The sequence below is a fragment of the Lepidochelys kempii genome, chromosome 4 (genome assembly GCF_965140265.1).
Source record: "Lepidochelys kempii isolate rLepKem1 chromosome 4, rLepKem1.hap2, whole genome shotgun sequence".
Classification (NCBI taxonomy): Eukaryota; Metazoa; Chordata; order Testudines; family Cheloniidae; genus Lepidochelys; species Lepidochelys kempii.
The window spans coordinates 110,195,187-110,217,486 of NC_133259.1; the positions used below are offsets into that span (position 1 = coordinate 110,195,187).

Below are 22,300 nucleotides of genomic sequence, written 5' to 3' on the forward strand. Positions count from 1 at the left end.
TTGGTGCTGCGGTGTTCAGTATCTGCGGGCGCAGACACAATCTCGTCTGAGCGGCTGCCTACCCCGCCCGACTGTTTCCCTCCCCCCCCTCCCTCCCCATCACACCAGACTTTGGGAACATCTGGATTTGGAGCCGGACTTTGTGGCTCGGGGTCATTTTTATATAAAATCACCCACAAAGACGACCTTGAAAGGACATGGTTAAGATTTCAAAGACAGCGCTCAAGAGTTAGGAAATGCCTGAAATAATGGGAATATTAAGGACAAGTTTAAGGACCATGTTTAAGTTTAAGGACAATATTAAGGACCATGGTTTTATGTCTTATTCAGAAACAGTTAAATCAATCCAGCACCATAGAAATTACAGTGTTAAATTTGCTGTAGCCATATTAGTATGCAGTACATCTTGCATAGAAAAAGTGGATAGTTGCCCTCTAGTGAATAGTGGTTCGATGCATTCATTTATAGTAGTAAAAAGTATTGTTCAAGATGAACATTATTAAAATATTTTCTCCATTTGCTTACTATAAGCTTTTTAAAAGCACATAGCTGTAATTTATGTTTTATGGTCACACTAAAAGTCACCCTGTTTGTAACTTGCATTTCGTTAGGATGAAAAGAATTCTCAATACAGGATTGTGTTCTTTTGTGGCATATGAAAAGCTTTCTTGATTGTTTTTTTTATTATTTGATTAATTAGTCTTTTGAATTATTTCTATTTGGCATTTCTGGCTGTGATCCTACATGAACTGCATCAGTAGGACTACTCAGTCATAGGTGAAGTTATGTGCATGTTTGCAGGATCAGGCCATAAACTGCTCAGATACCACAGTTAAGAGCATAATATACATGTTTAGAGAGAGAGGTTAGGTTCTGAGTGAAGAGAATGTAAATCTCAGAGATGAACAGAAAAAAGGAGACAAAGTAATAACTGAAAATTTAAGATTAGTGAGAATGACTGTTGTAAGATTTCTTGCAAAATCTACTCATGAGTGTACCCTATATATTCTGAACAGAAGTGGATTTGTGATGTTATAGCAAAAGTACCAGTCATAAAGGAAAAGGAGGACTTGTGGCACCTTAGAGACTAACCAATTTATTAGAGCATAAGCTTTCGTGAGCTACAGCTCACTTCCTCAGATGCATATCGTGGAAACTGCAGCAGGCTTTATATATACACAGAGAATATGAAACAATACCTATTCCCACCCCACTGTCCTGCTGGTAATAGCTTATCTAAAGTGATTTCCAGCACAAATCCAGGTTTTCTCACCCTCCACCCCCCCACACAAATTCACTCTCCTGCTGGTGATAGCCCATCCAAAGTGACAACTCTTTACACAATGTGCATGACAATCAAGCTGGGCTATTTCCTGCATAAATCCAGGTTCTCACATCCCCCCCACCCCCATACACACACAAACTCACTCTCCTGCTGGTAATAGCTCATCCAAACTGACCACTCTTCAAGTTAAAATCCAAGTTAAACCAGAACATCTGGGGGGGGGGGGGGGTAGGAAAAAACAAGAGGAAACAGGCTACCTTGCATAATGACTTAGCCACTCCAAGTCTCTATTTAAGCCTAAATTAATAGTATCCAATTTGCAAATGAATTCCAATTCAGCAGTTTCTCGCTGGAGTCTGGATTTGAAGTTTTTTTGTTTTAAGATAGCGACCTTCATGTCTGTGATTGCGTGACCAGAGAGATTGAAGTGTTCTCCGACTGGTTTATGAATGTTATAATTCTTGACATCTGATTTGTGTCCATTTATTCTTTTACGTAGAGACTGTCCAGTTTGACCAATGTACATGGCAGAGGGGCATTGCTGGCACATGATGGCATATATCACATTGGTGGATGTGCAGGTGAACGAGCCTCTGATAGTGTGGCTGATGTTATTAGGCCCTGTGATGGTGTCCCCTGAATAGATATGTGGGCACAGTTGGCAACGGGCTTTGTTGCAAGGATAAGTTCCTGGGTTAGTGGTTCTGTTGTGTGGTATGTGGTTGTTGGTGAGTATTTGCTTCAGGTTGCGGGGCTGTCTGTAGGCAAGGACTGGCCTGTCTCCCAAGATTTGTGAGAGTGTTGGGTCATCCTTTAGGATAGGTTGTAGATCCTTAATAATGCGTTGGAGGGGTTTTAGTTGGGGGCTGAAGGTGACGGCTAGTGGCGTTCTGTTATTTTCTTTGTTAGGCCTGTCCTGTAGTAGGTAACTTCTGGGAACTCTTCTGGCTCTATCAATCTGTTTCTTTTCTTCTGCGTTCTGCGGAACGCAATGCCATCCACAGCCTCAGAAACAACTCTGACATCATAATCAAAAAGGCTGACAAAGGAGGTGCTGTTGTCGTCATGAATAGGTCGGAATATGAACAAGAGGCTGCTCGGCAGCTCTCCAACACGAGTTTCTACAAGCCATTACCCTCTGATCCCACTGAGAGTTACCAAAAGCAACTACAGCATTTGCTCAAGAAACTTCCTGAAAAAGCACAAGATCAAATCCGCACAGACACACCCCTGGAACCCCGACCTGGGATATTCTATCTACTACCCAAGATCCATAAACCTGGAAATCCTGGGCGCCCCATCATCTCAGGCATTGGCACCCTGACAGCAGGATTGTCTGGCTATGTAGACTCCCTCCTCAGGCCCTACGCTACCAGCACTCCCAGCTACCTTCGAGACACCACTGACTTCCTGAGGAAACTACAATCCATCGGTGATCTTCCTGATAACACCATCCTGGCCACTATGGATGTAGAAGCCCTCTACACCAACATTCCACACAAAGATGGACTACAAGCCGTCAAGAACACTATCCCCGATAATGTCACGGCTAACCTGGTGGCTGAACTTTGTGACTTTGTCCTTACCCATAACTACTTCACATTTGGGGACAATGTATACCTTCAGATCAGCGGCACTGCTATGGGTACCCGCATGGCCCCACAGTATGCCAACATTTTTATGGCTGATTTAGAACAACGCTTCCTCAGCTCTCGTCCCCTAAAGCCCCTACTCTACTTGCGCTATATTGATGACATCTTCATCATCTGGACCCATGGAAAAGAAGCCCTTGAGGAATTCCACCATGATTTCAACAATTTCCATCCCACCACCAACCTCAGCCTGGTCCAGTCCACACAAGAGATCCACTTCCTGGACACTACAGTGCTAATAAACAATGGTCACATAAACACCACCCTATACCGGAAACCTACTGACCGCTGTTCCTACCTGCATGCCTCCAGCTTTCACCCTGACCACACCACACGATCCATCGTCTACAGCCAAGCTCTGCGATACAACCGCATTTGCTCCAACCCCTCAGACAGAGACAAACACCTACAAGATCTCTGTCAAGCTTTCTTACAACTACAATACCCACCTGCAGAAGTAAAGAAACAGATTGATAGAGCCAGAAGAGTTCCCAGAAGTTACCTACTACAGGACAGGCCTAACAAAGAAAATAACAGAACGCCACTAGCCGTCACCTTCAGCCCCCAACTAAAACCCCTCCAACGCATTATTAAGGATCTACAACCTATCCTAAAGGATGACCCAACACTCTCACAAATCTTGGGAGACAGGCCAGTCCTTGCCTACAGACAGCCCCGCAACCTGAAGCAAATACTCACCAACAACCACATACCACACAACAGAACCACTAACCCAGGAACTTATCCTTGCAACAAAGCCCGTTGCCAACTGTGCCCACATATCTATTCAGGGGACACCATCACAGGGCCTAATAACATCAGCCACACTATCAGAGGCTCGTTCACCTGCACATCCACCAATGTGATATATGCCATCATGTGCCAGCAATGCCCCTCTGCCATGTACATTGGTCAAACTGGACAGTCTCTACGTAAAAGAATAAATGGACACAAATCAGATGTCAAGAATTATAACATTCATAAACCAGTCGGAGAACACTTCAATCTCTCTGGTCACGCAATCACAGACATGAAGGTCGCTATCTTAAAACAAAAAAACTTCAAATCCAGACTCCAGCGAGAAACTGCTGAATTGGAATTCATTTGCAAATTGGATACTATTAATTTAGGCTTAAATAGAGACTTGGAGTGGCTAAGTCATTATGCAAGGTAGCCTGTTTCCTCTTGTTTTTTCCTACCCCCCCCCCCCCCCCCCAGATGTTCTGGTTTAACTTGGATTTTAACTTGAAGAGTGGTCAGTTTGGATGAGCTATTACCAGCAGGAGAGTGAGTTTGTGTGTGTATGGGGGTGGGGGGGATGTGAGAACCTGGATTTATGCAGGAAATAGCCCAGCTTGATTGTCATGCACATTGTGTAAAGAGTTGTCACTTTGGATGGGCTATCACCAGCAGGAGAGTGAATTTGTGTGGGGGGGTGGAGGGTGAGAAAACCTGGATTTGTGCTGGAAATCACTTTAGATAAGCTATTACCAGCAGGACAGTGGGGTGGGAATAGGTATTGTTTCATATTCTCTGTGTATATATAAAGCCTGCTGCAGTTTCCACGATATGCATCTGAGGAAGTGAGCTGTAGCTCACGAAAGCTTATGCTCTAATAAATTGGTTAGTCTCTAAGGTGCCACAAGTCCTCCTTTTCTTTTTGCGAATACAGACTAACACGGCTGTTACTCTGAAACCAGTCATAAAGGAACTGCTTTGGGTGTGTTGAGATTCATTGGATTGTTAGCATGTACAGTAGAATGTAGCATTTCACTAGGACTTCACATGCATTACATTTTAATGCCAAATGATCTAAAAAATCTTTGAGAAATAAAGAATGGTTGACTGCTAAGCACAAGAATCTGAGACCTTGAGCTGCTGAGTGAAGCAATCATTTTACTTTTCCAGATTCCTGTAACTGAACTTACACTGCTACATTTAAAGTACACTTTGAAGCAGCTGGCATGTCCATCATTTCTTCTCTCACCTAACTGTGCAGTTTTTCCACTAAATGCTAGGAAGCATTTTAAATAATAGGTTGCAGCATTACTAAGTGGTATAGAATTATATCAAGATACAGAGATGTGTGATATCTAACCTGGTATCACTCAGCAAGAATGGTCTACAAACAATCTAACGTATTACCTTTTAAAATTACATTTTTAAACAGTTGCTGCACAATATATCATTTGAAAATCAACAAAGTGGTAACATTTGAGGTAGTTATTTATTTCTGGGAGGGCCATAGCTAAAAACTAGCATTTAAAGGCATGAGCTGGCCATTGGAGGGAGGCATAGTTAAGGATACGATTTAGTCACGGAGGTCATGGTAGTCACAGATTCCGTGACTATACCGGACCTCTGTGACCTCTAGGAACTCAGGAGGCAGAGACAGAACTGTGTGCTTCTGCCCTACAACTGGGGCTGGAACCAGGACCCTGCAGCCCAGCCTCACAATGTCCCGGGTTTGGCGGGGCCTCGCGCCCCAGCCCCGCGGCATCTCAGGCTTGGTGGAGGCTGCAGTCAGGGCTGTGCGCCACTGCCCGGCGGCTGCAGCGAGGGCCTTGCACCCCCCTCACAGCTTCCCAGGGCTGTGCACACCTCCCCTGGCTGCCACCTGCCAGGCACATGGGGCTACACTCCCCACTGTAGTTGCTGGAGATGGGGTGGTGCCCCCTGTCATAGTGGGGAGCTCAGCCTGTCAGTCCTGCCCCCGCCCCCATGGAATTCTATTCCACCCCTTCACCTAGTCCTGCCCCCCATTATGTGTAGTTAAAGTCACGAACAGATCACAGGTTCTGTGAATTTTTGTGCATTGCTCATGACCTGTCCCTGACTTTTACTAAAAATAACCATGACAAAACCTTAGCCTTAGGCATAGTATGTATAGCTACATAGGTTTTATTGGATTCTGTATATGGGATGGCCAGAAGCTGGGAATGGGCGACGGGATGGATCACTTGATGATTATCTGTTCTGTTCATTCCCTTCGAAGCACCTGGCATTGGCCATTTTTGGAAGACAGGATACTGGGTTAGATGGACCTTTGGTCTGACCCAGTATAACCATTCTTATGTTCTTATATGTTATCTTCTACCCTCTTGGTGAGCACACCGGGAATTGAACTGAGGAGCTCCAGAGCTAAAAACATGAGCGGTTACATCTTGAGCTAAAAAGTTAAGGCTCTGTAGTTGAGGCTGTAATAATTCATATTCTCTGTGGATCATACAAGGGGGCCTGTAACATTCACTCACCAGCAGGTTACATACATACAAATTCAGTGGCTCATTTTTCCAAGTGTGTGAAAATGTCTTTTGATTGTGCTGAAAGAGGAACCATGTGACTTGTATCTCTCTGTAATGTTCTTGAAATATTATCCCCCTCCCTACTGCTCCCCTCCCTGTTCCTGACTAGGACTTTTATTGTTCCAAAGTTGAGAGAGCCCTCAAAGAATCCTTCCCAGTCTTTAGACCATATCCAGTACATGGAAGGGCATGACGCTGGAGTTTGTAATATCTTCTCTGCAGGGGTCTAACTGAAATAGATATCTGAATAAAACAGATTTCAAAGAAAGGTTGCTTCGGTTAAGTTCCAACATCTTCATTAGACACCTAAATAAGTGGCTAGATTTTCAAAGGTGCCAAGCACCCAGCATATCCTACTAACTTAAAATATGGGGAAAACTGGATGTAAAAAATTAGTAACTCTGAGTTAGTGAAATCTCTTAGTAAAAAAATAACTCTAGATTCCATTTGAAAACACCTATTGGTCATAATCCTGCTCATTGTGAGCTTTGCCACCGACTTCAGTCGGAGCAAGACCAGGTTTTTTATTTATAGTGAAGAATGCTATTATTGCAAAGCTGCAGTGTTTTATGTTTCAACACTGAGGACTGATCCTTTTCATGTGTGAGTCAGCAATGGAAGTTCCGAGTCCTTATTCTTTCCAAAGCCTGTGCTTTACATCAAGCTTGATTTTGGACCATTTACTTCAATAGAAGTTTTAAGTGTGAATAAATATCAGGATCAGGCCCTTAGAGTTTTCTTTCCTATCAACGTACTGTATAAGGGATCTATGCACAAATCTTTAAGAGCACATCAATCCTTCATGCTTTAATGAGACAATAACTCCTTTAGATGCCAGTGTAATGCTGTAGTTTAGGAAAATAAGGGATAACACTTTATTACTAAAAGCAACAGATGTCCTCATTAGTATGCACAAGAAAAGTTTTGCTATGCAGTATGGAGAAAGGCTCTTAATAGCTTTGTCTGATCTTGGAAGGCACTGAGTACTGTCAGCGTGGGCTGAGGCCACTTATTACTTTGCTGGATATACTTAGAATCTTGCAAGGTCATGGCTTAAATATTCTACTAACCGTGCACCACGGTGCATCACTTTATCTTTGTTATACATTGTCTGGGGAAGCGTCCCTCCATCATCCATATTAGCAACACAGTAGAGTAATTGGATTCACTTTTCTCAATTCATATGTACACCTCTGTCAAAAACAGAATCAATAATGTTAACTTAAAGGTGGGAAAAGAGCAAGCTAAGCTCTCTCCTTTCCTAATAGCACATTTGACCATACATAAAGCCGAATGTTCCACATCACTCAGGAACCTGCCTTTTGTATTGAAATGTTGTTTCAGCCATTTTCAGTTGCCACGGCTTTGCACTTCTTCAAAACACAAGAGTGATGTTCAGTCCTCTAAAGCTGACATGCTGCACTTAAGCTTATATTTTCATTCTCTGACCAACTTTGATGTGGGCAAAGTGGCCATCAATGAACAGTAAGTGATACTTCCTCCTTCTCTTCTTTTTGTAAAGAAATTAGTAGTAAGCAGAAAAATCTACACAAGAAAAATGACAGCTCCCAGCCACTGGCCTGTGCACAAGTACTATACTACAACTAGGGGTACTTCAGGCTTTTGTGATTGCCGCACTAGACTCTGGACTCTCAACTAATGAGCCTTTGTGCTAGGCTTCATCATGCTCTGCTGTCCACCTTCCATTCAGTTGTAGACACTCTAACCTGCAGTTGATCTTCAGTGACCATGACATTTGGATCTGGAGCAACCCAATTCTGACTGCAGTTGAATGGAAAGCAGCAGGCACCGGGCACAATCGTCATTTGCACTGGCTGGAATTCGGCTCTTTGAGAGAGATTTTTAAACTTGGTTGCTCTTGCAGTGCAAAGGGACCTTAATAAAGCCAAGGATCTAGTTTAAGTTTGGAAAAATGAAAAGGTTAGGAATCCCAACTGCTGTACACTTACACACACACAAAAACTACATTAAAAGAACAAAAAGAAAAGGAGTACTAGTGGCACCTTAGAGACTAGTACTCCTTTTCTTTTTGCGAATACAGACTAACATGGCTGCTACTCTGAAACCTGTCATTAAAAGAACACTATGCTATGCAGGGTGAAAAGTCTAGCACTCAAAAGTTGGGAAATGTCATCAATATGGTTACCTATACAACCTTAATTGGGCTCTGTTGTCCATATGGGGGATGGGACACTTTGCCAGGGGGTTTCACGTGTATTTTCTGACAGCAGAGGAATGGTGAGGCTCTGTGATCTTGGGTACCATACCAGGCACTGGAGGGAAGTGTGCCCTTGTGGGCACAGACTCTTCTGCCTATTCTCCCCAAGCTTGATCCCTTCTATGCTGTTCCCTCCAACCTGTCTGTATTCCCATCCTGTCTCTTCCCCACTCCTGGCTCCTTGTCCCTGTCCCATTCTCTTCACTTAACCAGTCCCAGTCTCTATTTCTCAGGCTTCTCATTCCACTCTCCTTGCCCAACAAGTCCTAGTCTCACCCTTCTGGACTCCCAGGCCCAGTCCGTCCCCTCACTATTCCTTATCTCCAGTTGCATTGCCCAGCCAGTCCCAGTTTCCTCACCTGCTGTCTCAATCCAATCTGTCTCTCTCCTACCCTGGCCTCCAGGCTCCCCCCACCACCCACACTCTCCACTGACTCCCTGTCCTAAAGTCCCACCCTGGGCTACTCATCCAGTCTCAGCATGCCTCAGCCTCCTCCTCCCAAGCCTCTTTGTCCCTCCAGTCCCAGTTCTCCCCATGGACACCCACTTCTTGTCAGATTTATCTCCCCTCTCCCTTCACCTCCTTCCCTCTGCCCTACCAGTTCTCACTCCCAGTGTCCTTGCCCAGCTAGTCCCAGTTTCCCTCCACTCCTCATCTGGTCTCAGTCATCCCCCACCTTCTGGCTCCCTCTCTTCTGTTGCTCTCCTCAGTTCCCAGTCAGAATCACCTTGCCTAGCCAATCCCAGTCTCCCCCATGCCAACTCCCAGGCCCATTTTCCCTTCTCACCCCCCAGGTACCATCCTCTCTGTATATGAATAAGACAGTTTCCTCTGCCACACGCCTAGGCCCAGCAGCAGGTTCACTGATAGATGAGGAGAGACTGGCTCCCTGTTCAGGTACCCAAACCCAGCACAGCCCACAGCAGTGCAGAGCTGCAACTGCAAGAAATTTGTGCTCAGCCCCTAGCTAGAGCATGCCCAGTGCAGACAGAATCTTCAGTTGAATTTAGCTGCTAAAATCTAAGAAATCTCTGATGAGCACATGTGAACTGCAATTTTTCAAAGGAATATAAGTTGGCCAAATATGGCACATTCCTGACATAAAACTAACCCCCTTGCCAAATTTCATACTCCAAAGCTCTAGAGCAGTGATACTCAGACTGAGGCTCAGGAGCCCCAAATGGCTTTTTAACGTGTCTCCTCGTTGCATCACACAATATTAGAACAATGTGATTTAATTATTAACCAATCAGGATGCGTTTACTATGTTATTAACCAATTGTAGAATACCTGGTCAATCATTTTGCTGTCATCACTGCTCTAAAGCTTCTTAAGAAAAGGCTGCCAGAATATTTTTTAACATGAGCAAAACAACATATTTCCCCCCAACCTCGTTCTTGGAAACAGCAAACTATTTTGTCTAAAATTTACAAATGATAATAATAATAACCAGCTTGAGGCAGATTCCTGACATTGAATATATCGACCAAACAATTAAAGTTTGGTAACTGAAAACAGTGTCTTACAAAAGGAAGTGTTGGGCAATCTTAAAACAGATGGTGCTAGCAGTTCCATCTATAATTGTAGCAGACTGCTAGTCTCTCATAGTTAAGGATATATATTCAGTCATTAGTAATCATAATCACTAATATGAATCACTGGCAAATATTAGTAATGTATGAAGGCACTAAAAGGTCTTTAAGCCAGAAGAGTGGAGTAATTCTAGCAGAGTAGTATTATTCATAACCTGGGGAGTATAAGCTAAATGTAAATCTGTGAACTAAAGTAATAGCAGTATTTGTTGACAACTGAATGAGTCCTTATGACAAAACTCATTTGAAAGAACAAGGATACATGTGGGACGTTACACTAGTAATAAGGGTCATTCAAAAGCACAAAATGATAATTAACCCTCAGCATCTGAACCAACTGAGGTTATGGGTCAAATTCTCTTATCATTTATACAAATCCAAAGTAACCAACTTAAATGAATGGGGAATTATTCTGTATTTGCACACCATTAACTGTAATCAGAATTTGGATTTTACAGAACGTTACAGTACAGACAGCTAAAATGCAAGTGTCCTCCACCCTCTCCTGTCGACATGTCTCAACGCTATTTTGGGGAGATGACCTCTGGGTGTGAAAGGCTAATTCAGCCTGCAAATCGGTCCAGGTGACTTCCTCTAAGGGTATCAGCTGTCATGGTAGTTTTTGTGATTACAAGCACTTGTCTACCAGGAACAAAACTCAGGTTACCAACTCATTTCCCAGGCATCAGATGATAATGATAGTTGATCACACTACACACTGTGCAAACAGTACTACAGTCTTCTAGGGTGATAGCCATGAACCTATTGTAAGCTATATCATTTTGGACTATTATTGCAAAATGTTGCATCCATTTTTTTGTGTGTGATGTTGGCTGAATTTGAACTGGTGACCAAGAAGTAAAAGGTTGTTGTACAAATCTTCTGAGCCATCTTCTCTAGTCTTATTTACACAATGGCTCCTAATGGTACCTTTAGAGCCACTTTGATCAGTTTGTGAGCCTAGTCCAACAAATGTTTACTCTGATCAGTAATCCTTACTCAGGTGTGTAGTCCCACTGTAGATTACTCATGTGAGTAAGAGTTTTCAGGACCATGCACTATGTCAGCAGTTTTTAAAATGTGTTGGAATAAGTGGTAAAAATCCTCATGAAAAGTAGCTCCAGTACACTTTTATAGCTATTTCTCAAAATTAAATATCTCCAAGTGCCTTTCCTTTTTCAGTTCCTAAAGGCAGTTATGGCTAGTTATGGATAAATGACTTGCCATGATTTCATTGTTTCTGCATCAGAGCTGCTTTTAAGTTATATGTTCACAGAACAGCATAGTAATTTGACAAATATTTCATTTTACACCAAAGTTCTTTGGCTAAAAATAAATAAGTGCTGTATTGTAAGGCCTTGTGCTGTGTACCAAGCTTCAACTTGGAAAGAAGTTTTGCAGTTAAGTTTGTGCTTAAATTCAGCCTTAACTACAGCAGCATTAGTGAGATCTGCAGTTATGTAGTAAAGCAGAGCCATGTGCCCAAGATTCAGAGCCAGCCAGAATTGTTTTGGGAGGTGAGGGTAAGGTGGGAACACTAATGGTGAGTTCTTCCAGGGGGCACTGACAGACAAGAGTGGGCTGCTAAGATATAAGTCATAGTCACTTTGTGGGTTGGATTTCTGCAGTCCCTCTCCTAATATTGCCTCCTCACCATAGTCTTGACTCAAGGAAGGAAAGTCAACAAAGCAAAAGTAAAACAAATACAAGACAAAATTGGCTGTTATAGCTTATGTTAGGAAACATCTCCTTTATTGACTCTAGCTTCTCACTCATGCAAAGCTGATGGTAATAGTGCTCCAAAAGAATTGAAAATTCCAGCTGCCTTCCTTATCCTGATATTTTGTAATCTTTATGGGTGAATTTTTTGAATGCTTATGGAATGAGTTTCCAGCTGCTCTGTCTGGAATCAGATAAAGAATTCTTCCTAAATTTAAGTACCCATGTTTGAAAGTGTGGATCTTGGCTTTTAAAATTATTTTTTTCAGTGGAGAGGGATTTTCATATAAAAATGAAGGATTTTCTTAAAATATCCTGCAGCAGTATAAGAATTATTCAGATCTTTCTTCTAAAAGATTTTCATACCTCTTTTGAGAGAGGCTTTGACTAAAATAAAGATTTCTATTTGCAATTTACAAAATATAGCAGTTTTCCATTAATCAGATGACTACAAATAAAATGCATTTTAAGAATTAATTTGGGATGGCAGCTTTACTATAAGAGTTTTTCATGAATTCAAATAAATTCTTTACATCCAATTTTCTGTAACTGTCATTTATAAATAGTTTAGGAATCTATTTTGTTTCACTCTGATAGGTAAACTCAAGAAGTCTCATGTTTACCTTAAGGCTTGATAATTTTCAGTTTATGATGCATCACTTGCAACTCAGTTTATTAAATGCTTGTGGTAGTGTTGGTATTTCACACAAATTTTTTCACACATCTAACCATTGTAGTATAACATTTTTTCATTTTAATACTGTTTCATCAAACAACATTTTGGACTTAATTTCAGATAAAAACAAGAATTGGCAGAGGCTCGAGGACCATAAATCTGTCAAAATACGAATCTTCAGGTTATTATAAAAAGAAAAGGAGTACTTGTGGCACCTTAGAGTAATGATGCATCCGATGAAGTGAGCTGTAGCTCACGAAAGCTTATGCTCATATAAATTGGTTAGTCTCTAAGGTGCCACAAGTACTCCTTTTCTTTTTTGCGAATACAGACTAACACGGCTGCTTCTCTGAAACAGGTTATTATAACAATTGTAATATCATTACTTAGAGTCTGTGTACAAACATTTTGCCCATCATTGGCTAGAGAGCTCTTCACTTTTCTTACATGCTATTATTCTTCCCTAAGAATATTCTTATTATAATATTCCATATTCTTCTTCTTTCCACTTCTCTAGAGTCTAGCTTTTGATGTTTGTTCCTCTGTTTCTAAATCTTTTCACAAGTTCTTGATGATTTCCCTTACATTTCAGTCTTCCAGGTAATGGAGTTTACTCTTCCAGTTCTGTAGCACATCAATAAACAAGGTGTACTTGTTCCTCTCAGATTTTCTAGAGAATTCTGAGGAAATAGCTTGCAACTCTGGATAAAACCTTAAATCCTGTGTCTGTTCTTCCTGCTTTGAAATAAAAATGCATTCAAGTATCTTAAAGGCCAAAGTATGGCGATTTATGTATTCTCTTCCTTATTTATAGTTCACTTTTTGGTTTTGGTGAAAACATACTTTAACTCCGATATGTAAAATATTTAAGATGAAAAATATTCTAGAAAATAACTTTATTGTTGTCCATATTGGTTACTTTTTCAATTATGTGGTTTCTGTAGTTTGTCTTCCATGCAGTGAATATTAATTGCTGGTACTGACAACTGGCCTCAAAAATACTGTATATTTCTGAAAGTGGCAGTTTTACTGTCCATGACAGCAACAATCTCCATCCAGTACTAAAGTTGCAGAACCAAGGAGTTGTTCTTTTCATGAGAGTTCACTTTGTAGAACTAGTTTAATGTAGGTGAAGGTTATCAGTACATGATATCTTCTGCTGTAACAGTCGCCTCTTCTGTTTTAGTCTTGAATTCAGGGAAATGAACCCCACTTATGGCTATTAGCAACAAATTTACTACATGAGATGTAGCACTAGCCACACAAAGCCAAATGGAGCTTTCATACCGTTCTTCCAAAATTACAAACTGAAAGACATTTTCCTGGAAATTGGCAATTCTTTCTGTGAGGCGATGAAGTTTAACAGCAGCTATAAAGCTAGTGACTGCCAGTGCTGTAAAGCCTCCTGCAACAAAATGAAAAAATAATTAATCATTTTCAAAACAAGTCAGACATTTTGGCTGTGATTCACAAAAACATGCTTTAAGCACATAATTAAAGTTAAACACATAATTAAGTGCTAGTCAGATTAAGGATGGATTTAAAGATGTGCCTAAGTGCTTTCCTGAACTGGGGCTTTTATTAGTTATGTGACCAAGCATTGCACCAATGTTATGTTTCTATTAAAGTTCTCTTGTATGTGATATTGAGGCTATATATGTGAATTCCCTGTTCATACAAAACAATCTACAATATGCTGAAGGCTGAAATGCCTTCTAATAGTTTTAGTCTAATACGGGGGAATACAGTGCTAACTCTATTTTTTGCACACAAGTACATAAGCCAAGGAGAAATACAGACTTGGCAAGAGGAAGATGTTTTCATTTTTGTACACATTTACTTTTACCATTTTATTCAAATGTGGTTGGTAGTAAAAGTTATTTTAAAATTATTTTACCTGCAAGTAAATTCCATAGGCATATACCGGCTGGACCTTTAATAGCTCGGTATGGAACTTTTATTGCATTGAGAATGCAGAATCCAAAACTGACCAGAGCAAAGGAAATGGCCGCACAAAGGAAGATTAAAATCATCACATGAAGGCCTGCATTCAGCTTTTTCACCAGATGCGGGAAGACTGGCAAGAAACAAATATTCAGTTATTCAGTGTATAAATCTTCCTGTGAAAATGACAGGATACACATTATACTGATGCTATAAACTGCTTTTCACTCAAATTAACAAGGCATTATTTACGAGAGGAATCAATCTGGTAGATACAGGTGTGTTAGTTCATGAGGGATGAATTTATCTGCTCACTACATCAGAGGAGCAGAATTCGGACCCTGTAACCCCCTGAAGTTTGGGGAAATTCAGATACAGCATATGTCCATGCTGTGAGCTGGAGGTGTGATTCCCCCAGCTTGAGTAGACCTATTCACACTAGCTGTCATGGAGCTAGTGTGCTAAAAACAGTAGTGTAGCTGCTGTTGCATAGGCTGCGGCGAGCAGCAGCATGGACCAGCTGCCAAGGTTATGCATCCTTGTGGCCCAGGTGTGTTCGTATGCAAGGCAGCTAGCCCATGCCACTGCTCACTGATCCCCGTGCTACTTCGACTGCATTATTATTTTTAGCATGCTAGCTCTATTAGAACTAGGGCAACTATGTCTATATGAGCTGGGAATCATATACCTAGTTCCAAATGTAGACACAATCTCAGATCCAAACCCAGTGCCATGAGCTCATTTCTAATAGTTACGTATCTGTATTGTACTTATACAACTAAATGTGATTAAGTGCCTTGCTGAATCAGGCTGTCAGCCTAGGAGACTTCACTACAGGCCAGGCTGCCTTAAGCAGGCTAGATATGCTACTGCAGTCACAATAGATAGTGCTAATGAACAAGTTACTTCTGTCTTGATACCACCACCAAAAAATAAAAAGTTAAAAGAACATTATTAAGGTTGCAAAGTCCAGTATGCAAAAGTTAGGAAATGCCACAGTTAAGGTTGCCTGTTCCCCATGTGTGTATGCATTATAATACGGCCTTTAATTACAGAGTCACGAACTATTTTTTCCATAGGACTCCTGCCTCATTTCATGTTCCCATGGGTCCACTGTTCTGTCCATTCTCCTCAAGCATAACCCCTTCTACCCTGTTCCCTCCAACCTGTCCCAATCTGGTCCCTTCTTTTTCCTACCCCAGCTTGTTCTCTCAGTCTCATTCGCTATTTCTCAGGCTTCTTGCCCAGACTCCCTGCCCATCAAGACTTAATCCCACCCCTCCAAACTTACCTTCTCAACCAATCCCAGTTCCCTGCCACTCCCAGCTCCTCATGCGATCTATCTGGTATGTAGTCACTGCCCCCCTCCTCCGCCCCGCAGCCACAGACTCTATCCCCACTTGTTTGTAGTCCCAATCTTTCTCCATCCAGTCTCTGTGTCCTTGTTCCAGTTTCTTTCCCTAATCAGTACCAATTCTCCCCCCTGCTCCCTGGTTGCTCATCAGATAAATCTTTCCCCATCCCCTTTTCCTTCCTTACCCAGGCCCCACTGGTTCTCAGTCTCTTTGCCTAGCCAGTCCCAGTCTCCCTCGACAGCTCATCCAATCTCAGTCTTCCCCACATCCACTTCCTCCCAGTCCCTCCCACAACCTCCATTTCTGGCTCCTAGTCCCATCTCCTTGCCCTGCCAGTTCCAGTGTCCCCAGGCCCAACCTACAAAAAGCTCTTAATAATACAGGCCCAAAGTTTCCTCTGTGTTCCCTCCAATGTATCTGCGGTCAGATGAGTTTTCTCAGTCTCCTTTCTCAGGTTGCCTCTGAATGAGGCAAGGGAATAGCCATTCTCTGTTTAGGGACCTCATCTACAGAATCAAGAAGCTGTTCAGCAGAATCCTTCTATGACTGTTTTCCAGGAATGGTCTAAGGCCTTTGCATTTGGGTCAGTATATCACTGACCATTTTAGCCTCCCCCTTTCACCTTCTTTTTCTTTTCTATGTTTGGCTCAGTTGTAGTCTAGGAAGGTAACAGCTAGTTTTGCTGCAGCACTGGCCAAGTTTTAGTTACATTTTGTATAAAGTTTGCAGAGCATCCCAGTCCGGGCTGGCCTTAGGTTTTATGTGGCTCTATGTGAAGTAACACATGCAGGATCCCCTATATGTTATAAACTGTTCAGGAAGGACAGGCAGGGCAGAAAAGGTGGGGGAGTAGCACTGTATGTAAGGGAGCAGTATGACTGCTCAGAGCTCCGGTACGAAACTGCAGAAAAACCTGAGTGTCTCTGGATTAAGTTTAGAAGCGTGAGCAACAAGGGTGATGTTGTGGTGGGAGTCTGCTATAGACCACCGGACCAGGGGGATGAGGTGGATGAGGCTTTCTTCTGGCAACTCGCAGAAGCTACTAGATCTCACGCCCTGGTTCTCAGGGTGACTTTAATTTTCCTGATATCTGCTGGGAGAGCAATACAGCGGTGCATAGACAATCCAGGAAGTTTTTGGAAAGCATAGGGGACAATTTCCTGCTGCAAGTGCTAGAGGAGCCAACAAGGGGGGGAGCTTTTCTTGACCGGCTGCTCACAAACCGGGAAAAATTAGTGGGGGAAGCAAAAGTGGATGGGAATTTGGGAGGCAGTGACCATGAGTTGGTTGAGTTCAGGATCCTGACACAGGGAAGAAAGGTAAGCAGCAGGATATGGACCCCGGACTTCAGGAAAGCAGACTTCGACTCCCTCAGGGAACGGATGGGTAGGATCCCCTGGGGGACTAACATGAAGGGGAAAGGAGTCCAGGACAGCTGGCTGTATTTCAAGGAATCCCTGTTGAGGTTACAGGGACAAACCATCTCGATGTGTCGAAAGAATAGTAAATATGGCAGGTGACCAGCTTGGCTTAATGGTGAAATCCTAGCAGATCTTAAACATAAAAAAGAAGCTTACAAGAAGTGGAAGGTTGGACATATGACCAGGGAAGAGTATAAAAATATTGCTCGGGCATGTAGGAATGAAATCAGGAGGGCCAAATCGCACCTGGAGCTGCAGCTAGCAAGAGATGTCAAGAGTAACAAGAAGGGTTTCTTCAGGTATGTTGGCAACAAGAAGAAAGCCAAGGAAAGTGTGGGCCCCTTACTGAATGAGGGAGGCAACCTAGTGACAGAGGATGTGGAAAAAGCTAATGTACTCAATGCTTTTTTTGCCTCTGTCTTCACTAACAAGGTCAGCTTCCAGACTGCTGCGCTGGGCATCACAGCATGGGGAGTAGATGGCCAGCCCTCTGTGGAGAAAGAGGTGGTTAGGGACTATTTATTTAGAAAAGCTGGACGTGCACAAGTCCATGGGGCCGGACGAGTTGCATCCGAGAGTGCTAAAGGAGTTGGCGGCTGTGATTGCAGAGCCATTGGCCATTATCTTTGAAAACTCATGGCGAACGGGGGAAGTCCCAGATGACTGGAAAAAGGCTAATGTAGTGTCAATCTTTAAAAAAGGGAAGAAGGAGGATCCTGGGAACTACAGGCCAGTCAGCCTCACCTCAGTCCCCAGAAAAATCATGGAGCAGGTCCTCAAAGAATCAATCCTGAAGCACTTACATGAGAGGAAAGTGATCAGGAACAGTCAGCATGGATTCACCGAGGGAAGGTCATGCCTGACTAATCTAATCACCTTCTATGATGAGATTACTGGTTTTGTGGATGAAGGGAAAGCAGTGGATGTATTGTTTCTTGACTTTAGCAAAGCTTTTGACACGGTCTCCCATAGTATTCTTGTCAGCAAGTTAAAGAAGTATGGGCTGGATGAATGCACTATAAGGTGGGTAGAAAGTTGGCTAGATTGTCGGGCTCAGCGGGTAGTGATCAATGGCTCCATGTCTAGTTGGCAGCTGGTGTCAAGTGGAGTGCCCCAGGGGTCGGTCCTGGGGCCGGTTTTGTTCAATATCTTCATAAATGATCTGGAGGATGGTGTGGATTGCACTCTCAGCAAATTTGCGGATGATACTAAACTAGGAGGAGTGGTAGATACGCTGGAGGGCAGGGATAGGATATAGAGGGACCCAGACAAATTGGAGGATTTGGGCCAAAAGAAAACTGATGAGGTTCAATAAGGATAAGTGCAGGGTCCTGCACTTAGGACGGAAGAACCCAATGCACCGCCACAGACTAGGGACCGAATGGCTAGGCAGCAGTTCTGCGGAAAAGGACCTAGGGGTTACCGTGGACGAGAAGCTGGATATGAGTCAGCAGTGTGCCCTTGTTGCCAAGAAGGCCAATGGCATTTTGGGATGTATACGTAGGGGCATAGCCAGCAGATTGAGGGACGTGATCATCCCCCTCTGTTTGATGTTGGTGAGGCCTCATCTGGAGTACTGTGTCCAGTTTTGGGCCCCACACTACAAGAAGGATGTGGATAAATTGGAGAGAGTCCAGCAAAGGGCAACAAAAATGATTAGGGGTCTGGAACACATGACTTATGAGGAGAGGCTGAGGGAACTGGGATTGTTTAGTCTGCAGAAGAGAAGAATGAGGGGAGATTTGATAGCTGCTTTCAACTACCGGAGAGGTGGTTCCAGAGAGGATGGTTCTAGACTATTCTCAGTGGTAGAAGAGGACAGGACAAGGAGTAATGGTCTCAAGTTGCAGTGGGGGAGGTTTAGGTTGGATATTAGGAAAAACTTTTTCACTAGGAGGGTGGTGAAACACTGGAATGCGTTACCTAGGGAGGTGGTAGAATCTCCTTCCTTAGAAGTTTTTAAGGTCAGGCTTGACAAAGCCCTGGCTGGGATGATTTAATTGGGGATTGGTCCTGCTTTGAGCAGGGGGTTGGACTAGATGACCTCCTGAGGTCCCTTCCAACCCTGATATTCCATGATTCTATGCAACTCTTCCACTTCTCTGAGGTGTCCATGCCTTCATAGACCCAAGTTGACTGGATTACTCTGAAAAACTCAGTGCTCTTCAAGCATGTGTATTTTTAAAGTTTATGCTTCCATTTATTTAATTTTTGGGTTGTTAATTGGGTTAAAAAACTAATCACCATACTGCCAGGCTTTGCTATAAATTGGAGCCTAAGGAAAAACAGGACCAACAGATGGAAGAAGAGTGGGGGAGGTAGGAGGATGCCTGAGCCGTGTGGAGACGGAAACTAGTATCCTTTGTTATTAGAGAATAATTATCATGGTAGGGTGTTCTCTGGCACACACTGTCGATGTGATACTGGGAGCACTAATATAAAGCAGTTTATTAGGGGAGAGGGCATAAGGACAAAACGTACAGGGCAAAATTCCAACTAAGCCTTCAGATTTGTGCGGGGAGGAAGGAAAGAGGATGAAAAGTGCGTCCTCATCACTGTGCGTCCTCATCAAGGGATGAGGGCAGATAACCCACCACACAGTACTCTGAGGTCACTGGGTTTGGGGGGTCTGTTCAATTCCTGTTTCTACAGCAATAGAGAGAAGGGTCCTTATTAAGTGTGGTCCCCTAGGGCCTCCTGAGGTGTTCTACCTGTGTATGCTGCACACTGGCAAAATGGCTCTGGAGTGCCTGCCAGCCTGCCACACCCAGCATAGGCAACCCCTCAAGGGGAGAACAGGTGTTTGCCCACAGTATCTAACTAAAGATTTCATAAATCTACATTTTTTGAAAAAAGGAAATCTCAATACCATATTCATTTACAGAATTTGTGAGGGCCCGATCTTGCAGTCCTAGCAGGGAAGATTCCCGCTGATTTTAATTGGAGTTTGGTTTGCGTAAGCACTGTAGGATCAGACCCTTTGGGCATAATATCCATGTATTCCAGTAGTCACACTGCAATTATAGCACTCCCCTTCAGGTTGCATAGCAACTGATGAGAAAGTCTGTATTTATTAAGGATTGAATTAGCCCTACATGATTGAGCAGGGGACTAAGGGGATATAAAGTTGCCCCTTCCTCCATTCCCCTGAGCAGAATCTACCCAGATATTGAGCTCAGGTATGGGCAAGTGAGTGAGCAGGGGCTGTATGCCAGTATTCCCTCCCACAAGCAGCTGGGCATGGTGGAAGAAGAGCGTGTCAAGGAGCAGGCAGAGCCATGGCTCCTTCCCCTGTTACAGCCTTTGGAGTCAGCTGGAAGGGTAGTCGACCTACACAACATACTTCCTCTTCCCCCATGTAAAATAGGAGCTCTAAGACAATCCTGTCTCGGAGGGGTGTCTCTGAGTCACAGTTCCTTCCCAGAACTCCTCCTAGGGTGGCACAGAGATACACACAGGCCCAACACAGAATTTAAAGGAAACTCTCAGTCTATCCCATAATAATTAAGGAATATTTTTCTTATCTTGCTTATGCAGTGATACAAGTTTGTACCAAAGAACATAACTAAATGTTTGTTTTTTAAAATTCTCACTCATATTTCAGAACCATAAAAGCCCCAAGTAAACTGAGCCATAGATGTGAGTTCAATAACTATTCCTATTCTATGGGTACTACAAACAAAAGGACTTACAATGCTCTTAGAATTTATTTATATATTCAACCAAAACTTTACTTACTTGTGAATTTGGAAAGCCGCCCACCCAAACCACATTGTCGTATTTTTTCCCCCCGAAAGAGTCCATAGTGAATATCTCCAATGAACTTGACTAGCTCTGGATCTGTGGCGTTGACCAAATCAGCTCCTGTTTTACAAAGGATTTTGCCAGACATCCACTTTTGGATCCCCATAGCAATGACAATCAAGAGAAAAGACACAAAACTCAATGCAGAAGCCAAGGCAAACAAGGTCTTTTTAAAGCAGTTGGGCATCCTAGTAGTTTCAAGAAATCATCTCCAAGGCCGCTCTGCAGTAATTAGATGAGTTTCACATTTTGCTGCTGCTCAGAAATCCACAGGTGGTAAGATGCCAGTTATTCCACACACACCCTTTAAATCTCATTGTATTTTAAAACTTCAGAGGCAGAGTTAAAAATCAAGCCCAAAGTATAGATTTGCTGCAACAACATCCTGAAATGGTTGCAAAGAACAACTTCATTACACTGTAGCACAGTGGTGCTTGTTTCTGCAGAAAGTAATCCTATCTCTATTGCACGACTAATGTTTCATCAGAGGGTTTAATTGTTCCCTGTTTTAAATATTCAAATGACACCAGTTTCTTGACAATGATCACGTAGGAGAAATTTAGATGCACAATTCAGTTGTATGAATTATAAAGAAAAGTTAAACAAATTGTGTGAATGGGACGTAGCGTGGAAAAAAAAAATTGGCACCAGAATTCTGCTGACACCGAAGCTGTATCAAATGTCTTTCCCTTGGTGCTTGCTGCGATCCCACTTTTTCTAAATGTCACTACTGTCACAGCCACCAGAAGTGTTTGTAAACAACAAAATGATGACCCTCCATTCGCCAAGCCTGTTAATTGAAGTGTATAAATTATGTTTCAGGATGCCAAGCCTTATTAGATTAATCTTCTATATAAAATGGGGTGCAAAGCAAGTTGTTATAGCTTGGAGAAGCACAATGCCAGCCTTATTTAACATATACCAGCAACTTGCTATTGTAAACATGTGCAGAAACAGCCACCACTGTACATGCCAGAAGTTCTACTAGATAGCACTGTAAAAAAATAGTTTGCATGTCTATAGGCACTTTTACAAAAGGAGCTCAAAGCTCTTTGCAATCATTAATTAATCAATTCTCCCAGCATCCCTGTAAAGTAGGTAACATAATACTTCTCTGACTAGTGCCTAAACAAGTTGTGGAGGGACACTAGTGCTGCCAAAGGTTCTGCTGTCTGTTGGGTAAAATACAAAACCAAAGCCTTGATCAATTATCGTCAGTGAAGGTCCCATATAGCACTATTTGTGGAAGTAAGGAGGGTAATCCTGGAGTCCTGAATACATTCCAACTCAGTTAATTACAGTGGACC

The 22,300-nt window shown here is 42.7% G+C and overlaps 1 protein-coding gene across 1 annotated transcript; it reads right to left on the bottom strand.

Annotated features, from left to right (window-relative positions):
• Positions 1-13,608: 13,608 nt before the first annotated feature.
• CLRN2 (clarin 2) lies at positions 13,609-21,180 on the bottom strand. Its single transcript, XM_073340121.1, has 3 exons — positions 20,928-21,180; positions 14,367-14,546; positions 13,609-13,874 (listed from the first exon to the last, which is right to left on the bottom strand). The coding sequence occupies exons 1-3, from the start codon at positions 21,178-21,180 to the stop codon at positions 13,609-13,611; spliced, it is 699 nt and encodes a 232-aa protein (XP_073196222.1).
• Positions 21,181-22,300: the final 1,120 nt, after the last annotated feature.

Coding starts and splice junctions, on each gene's coding strand:
- CLRN2 (XM_073340121.1), bottom strand. CDS start 21,180: ATGCCCAACTGCTTTAAAAAGACCTTGTTTGCCTTGGCTTCTGCATTG. Junction 14,547..20,927: donor GCGGCTTTCCAAATTCACAA/GTAAGTAAAGTT, acceptor GTTTCTTGCCAG/TCTTCCCGCATCTGGTGAAA. Junction 13,875..14,366: donor CCTATGGAATTTACTTGCAG/GTAAAATAATTT, acceptor ATTTTGTTGCAG/GAGGCTTTACAGCACTGGCA.